This window comes from Ascaphus truei, chromosome 10 (assembly GCF_040206685.1).
Source record: "Ascaphus truei isolate aAscTru1 chromosome 10, aAscTru1.hap1, whole genome shotgun sequence".
Classification (NCBI taxonomy): Eukaryota; Metazoa; Chordata; class Amphibia; order Anura; family Ascaphidae; genus Ascaphus; species Ascaphus truei.
This window is the reverse complement of record NC_134492.1, coordinates 16,814,027-16,820,026: the sequence shown is the minus strand read 5'-3', so window position 1 is coordinate 16,820,026 and position 6,000 is coordinate 16,814,027. Positions and strand designations below refer to the sequence as shown.

The following is a 6,000-nucleotide window of genomic DNA, read 5'->3' as shown; positions in this document are numbered from 1 at the left end:
TGTGGGCATCAGTCTCATATTTTCTCTTCCATGACCCCTTAGAGGACCTGTTACAAGAATTTCGGCAGTAATGTATCGGGTTTCTGTTTTGTGCCTTTTTATTTCATAACCGGTCTGACTTATACTGCATGTCATTTTGTAATTTTGTTCTGCAACAGGCACCTTTAGTACTTAAATGCAATAATAAGTATTGTGTTTGAGCGCTAATTGAACCTAGCACCTTTTGAAGTTTGTCCTCATTTTCGGACACATTTAGCTAAATTGGGTTTCTGTTTAATTTAGCTATTTTACTGGAAGAAAGGGGGACCCGAGGACCTCTGCGGTGCAAGTCCTTAAACTAATACTGGTGGTGCCAGTGTAATTGGGGTGTAGTGTGAGCGTTATTGTGCCCTGCGGGGAGGCGACACGCGCGCGCACACACACACACGTCATTTATTACATTCCAATGTGTGAGGTATGATGGTGCAGGGTAAAACAGCATTTGTATTTACAAACATACAACATTTTTTTTTAATACAAGGAGAATAAATTTGCATTAAAAAGGTCTTTCCTATTTATGGCATAAATATAGAAAAACTGTTTTATCTCCTTATTCAAGAACATTGTGGTCGACCAAAATTATGAATACCAGCGTTTAGCATTTTCACTGTCGCTAGGTACTCTGAATTGCACAATAAACCTCTACCTTAAAGTAGGTTGCCTATGCTGCAAATTGTCCTAAAATCAAGAGGTATTTGTGCCCCTACAAATGACACATCTTATATCACTGTTGACGTACGAAGACATTTAGTAGAAAAAAAGATTTTCCAGAGGTTTAAGGCAACACAAAGGAGAGAACCAAACACAGTAATTCCATTGATATCTTAAAAAATAACCTCTCAAGTATAATGCTAAATGTTGTCACAGTTTTCACTATCAATTTGGACAGTTTTGATATGTTGTATAATCCACTAAATTGCTTTGACTGCAGAAGCTCGTGGGACTTTGTCATCCACTTGGATTGGCACAAGGTCTGCGATTTGCTTGTTGGGTTCTGTTTCCCTGGAGGTTTGCAGGAGACGCCGCACGCTCCGATTGAAAATTAATCGCGGGTCAGGACCAGAGAGGGCTGGACAGTTGCACCTTTCTCTCAGTTTAATTGCCTGAAGAAGAGAAACAGGAATAGTTTTTTTTTTTTAGTAGTAGTGTGTGTATATATGCACACACATATACCCATATATTCTTGTATGATTATATACAGTATAACCCAGTAATGTTGCTACAATACTTGACATAAGCATTTACTTACTGTAGGCTCGTGTATGTGTTTAATATTTGAATTTCAGAGGCTTATATTGACTCAGAAATCGACTTTGCTGAAAGGTGCTGGCCTCTGGTAATGTCTCCCTAATTATTTCATGTGCTAACTTGTATGTTTTTTACCCAGAATCCTATGTATCAAAAAATCTTGCATTTTAAGTATGATGTCCAGGCTGGTGGATCAGGTGGGAAATAGGATGCATTGAGGCAATCCCTTTAGCGCTTTTAATCTACATTCAAGACCACAGGAATACAGTAACTGTAGAAGAATGTTGTTGAGATTTAGTTATAACTCTTATTGCTACACAGGCTTGGAGGACGTGCTGGTTTATTTGCTAGTGGAGAGTTAAGGGTTTCCACTGACCCCAGATTAAAATGACAGCCTGAGATTGTCCTAGAATTTCGGGTGGGAGATTAAATTGATTGAACCCAAACTGTTGAAACCATCACGTTTAATATGGCGGTTGAGTCCTATTAGAGCTTAAACCAGTTCAGGTGTTTTTTTTTTTTTAATGTCCTATCACAATTTTAAAATCTGTATTCAAGCTGCCCCTTTAACCCTTAAACACACAAATAACCAATTATGGATTGTTTTGCTGAACACATGAGTTAACATGGAAACAGATGGTGACTGTAGTTTATATCCAATGTTCAGTCTTTTGTGAGTCTGCATTACTACGTCGAACAGTGTTATAGCGAACACGCAGAAACACGGGATTAAGAAGTAGCTTGAAAAATACAATAATCCTTTTATTGACCAACTGTTTCAGCAGCAAAAATGAGGCTGATATTCTGACTCTGGCTACATTTGGGAAAGGTTGTGTAGAATGACCCAACTTCGGCCTGTTGTTTTATACAGTATCTCCTGTTCCAATAAATGTCCCATGAGTATACCCAGATTTAGGGAACTGAAATTATAATAAAAAGGATAGTATTCTGTTTGACTTGGGGGTCAATTTAATAAGCATCCAAAGCAGCCAATCCCACCGCAATCAGACCCAAAATTAGCTGCTTCAGTATAAACCCCCGTAAATGTGATACATTCTTCTTTGGGAATAACCCTCTTCTTAGTAACCAGAAATTGTATTTCCTTTATGTATGTGTGGCCTCAAATACACAATATGCACCCAAGTCATACACTCAGCATGCCTAGTAATTATGTAGATGAAAGGGTAATATAAAGCACACAATACAACAAAGAACAATGACACAATACAACTTCCTAGAGGACAGGATCAGTGTAGAGTGATTGCTTAGAGCAGGGGTTCTCCGCTCCAGTCCTCAAGACCCCCCAACAGGTCAGGTTTTCAGGATATCCCAACTTCAGCCCAGATGGATTAATCAGTGGCTTTCTGCTTCAGCACAGGTGGCTCAGTCAAAGACACCTGTGCTGGGATATCCTTAAAACCTGACCAGTTGGGGGGGTTGGGGGGTGGGTGGGTCAAGGACAGCAGTTGAGAACCTCTGGCTTAGAGATTTCCAAGACCTACAGTACAATACAGAAGCGGAGCCAAATCAGAACAATACCCCTCAAGAGCCACTGTTCTGCAATGTGTGCGCGGGCTGTTCTATATTAAAAGAATCTACCAACCTGTGTAAGTGCACATACCAAATATACTGTTCCGATGGGATATTTATCTGAAGTCTGGCTGGGAACTCCTTGCATTAGGTCTTGGAAGCAAAGATCCTACTAGATGTTACTTGCTGAAACTGGCCATATGCTATTTTAAATAGGTCTATTTGGGGATTTTTGAGTTGTATCGTGAGATCTCAGAAATAAAGGATCTGTAAAATCATTCCAGCTCTACAAATACAAGTGCCCTTGAATGTGACGCTGGCTCTGTATAACCGCTTACTGGGAGTATCCCAAAGGCAAAAAGTGACACACAACTGGGGTTATTCAGAGATCAGTGAGAGCATTGAGTAATCGTTAGAGATATTAACTTGAATTGCTCTTAATGAACATTAGGCGTTATCGCCCCTAAATCCCCTCACCGCCATTTCTATGCCCAGATCTTGATATTTGCAGTTTAAGGGGGTAGCCCTCCTTGGACCAAAGTGAACAAATAACGGTGATCAACACTGGAGTCAGGGAGGAATGACATTTTCCCTGTATGAGACAGCATTGGATAATGTGTCACTGGGTTTTTTTTTGTTTGCCTTCCTCTGGATCAATATACTGTAAGTACGGATGTAGAATAAAGTATCTGTCGTCTAAATTAAACATCGGTTGAACTTGATGGACGTATGTCTTTTTTCAACCTCATCTGCTATGTAATTATGTAACACCTGCAATTACGAGCCACTGATTGAGCCACGTGTGCTGAAGCAGGGATACCCTTAACCTGACCTGTTGGGGGTTCTTGAGGACTGGAGTTGAGCACCCCTGTTCTACTTTACCAGATCACATCCTATGTTCGGGAAGAAGACGGTTTTAGCTTTACTCGCAACTATTTTGGGCAGCATCTTGTTGCCAGGAGACCAGACTATGTTTAAATACTGTCACGGCAACAGGAGCTATGGATTTCTACTACCAAACGTTAAAGATACAGTACCCCTGAAACATTTGTTTTTATTCCTTATTAAAAAGATGTCGCCAAGAAACAATGAGACAAGAAGCTTATTTTTAATGTGTCTTGGGTTATTGTATTAACACTGACAAACATCGCCTGTACTCGGCATTTAGACACAGCGGAAACGGCTTTAATTCTTGCTGGAGGGTAAAGAGGAAATCTGGATTGGATGAAGCATGAACCTGCTGTGACATTTAAAGGGGCACTTTGTTTCAATGCACGGCACCATTTTCGGCTGGCAATTTGCAGCAAATGTAAACGGAGCATTCCGAACAGCTGACACATTGTTAAGCAGGTACGTCTACACCACCTGCGATTCGGTGGATCTTTTAGAGCAGGGGTGGCGAACACCAGTCCTCAACAGCTAAAAACAGGTCAGGTTTTCCGGATATCCCTGCTTGAGCACAGGTGGCTCAATCAGTAGCTCAGTCTTTGACTGCTTCAGCACAGGGGGCTCAATCAGGGGCTTAGTCTTTGGTCCTTTAGTTGATCACCCCTGAGTTAACGGATGTGCATACTTTGCAAATAGAGAGTGGGAAGTCCAAATATTATAAGATTAAACTTTCCCTAACTCCAGTTGTACAAATAAGATACATATTGAACATGCTGTGCTACATGCCTCAGACTGTACTTGCATGGCGGCTAAGATCCCTCCAATACATAAAAGTAGACTTACTGCACACCGTAAGCATTTTCTCTACATTAAAGGGGAATCTTAACGGCCACTATTGAAATTTCAGCTCGGGAACCTTTTAATCTAATACTGAACCATGAAAGTTTATGCATATTTAAGCTCACAAAGTGAGAGTGCTGTGACGGTCTGCAGCCATAGAGATTAACGGAAATCTGGAAGCGTTGTCTGGCTATGTTATTTATATGCTCACACACATCAGAAGCATATGGACTTAATAAGATCAATTGAAGCGAATCCAAAAGTACATCCAATTATATCTGTATTCACACACATTACTCAGCTCATCCACAAGGAAATCTACTCAGCAGAACATGTTATTCTTAAACTGCGCTTATAGCGCCGGCGACGGCAGGCTGCGGTCGCTGGAAAAATCAAATTGAGATGACTTCCAGCGATCGCGACCAAGCCGTCGCGCCGCGCTTACTATAAGCGCACGCGACGGCAGCAATGCATTTGTTTTGACGCAACGTTGCTGTCTCCATCGCCGGCACTATAATCGCAGCCTTAGGCCGCGCGTATAGTGCCCGCGGCGGGCGACGCGACCGAACGAGTGACGTCACCCCTAGCGAAAGTTGTATATCGCTTTGCGGCGACGGCGGCGAGGTCGACTGAGCCATTGATTGGTTCAGGGGCTGTCACGTGACGCGACAGCCCCAGAAAAATCAAATATTCCCAGCTGCAGAAATTCACGTCGCCGTCGCGCTTACTATAAGCGCGCGCGACGGCGCCAATGCGTTTGTTTTTGGGCGATGTTGCATCGCCGGCACTATGAGCGCGGCCTTATGCATTTTATTATTAGCTATACTTCACAATGTATGGTATATTGAGAAGTTGTTCAAGCAATAATTGCTACCCGCAATATTTACTTTTATGTGGGATAAATTTCATTGTGTATTCTACATTGTCAGAAGGTTTATAATGTAACTTGTTTCATACAAGGATTGACATACTTTTGCAAGGTTTCACTCCGGCATTAAAAAGATTTGCACTCAAAATGAGCAATGGGGGAAGGGGGGGTCGAGTTGTTCATGAGGAGGATGGTGCAGGCTGTTGTGAAGCAGGGTGAGGGAAGAGTAGGGGAAAGGCATATGACGAACGCAAAGGCCTGATTTGCGGCCCAAGTGCAAGTAACATCAAAGTCAATCATTGGCTCCTCAGAAAGGAAGTTCAAAGCCGCCATTTTGTCCCATTTTGGAAAGATCCTGGAATAGGAAGCCTATAATTAGGGTGACCAGATGTCCCGGAACATCAGAGAAGGGGGGGGGGAGGGGCGGCAGAGAGCAAAGGATGCCGGCAGGGAGGAGAGCGGAGGCTGGGTCTGGCCGCAGCTGTGAGGGCAGGGTTAGCTTCAGCGGAGCCGCAGCAGTAAGACACAGAGGTGAGTCAGTGAAAACTTCTGGTGTCTGCTGCCAGGGTCCAAAATGGCTTCCCCGT

The 6,000-nt window shown here is 42.7% G+C and overlaps 1 protein-coding gene across 1 annotated transcript in view; it reads right to left on the bottom strand.

Moving 5' to 3' along the window:
• Positions 1-465: 465 nt before the first annotated feature.
• Positions 466-6,000, bottom strand: part of OMA1 (OMA1 zinc metallopeptidase) — a 53,971-nt gene continuing 48,436 nt past the window's right edge. The window contains exon 9 of the mRNA XM_075616016.1: positions 466-1,142. Within this exon, the coding sequence (XP_075472131.1) occupies positions 951-1,142 (192 nt within the window). The 3' untranslated portion in view covers positions 466-950. The remainder of the gene's footprint in view (positions 1,143-6,000) is intronic.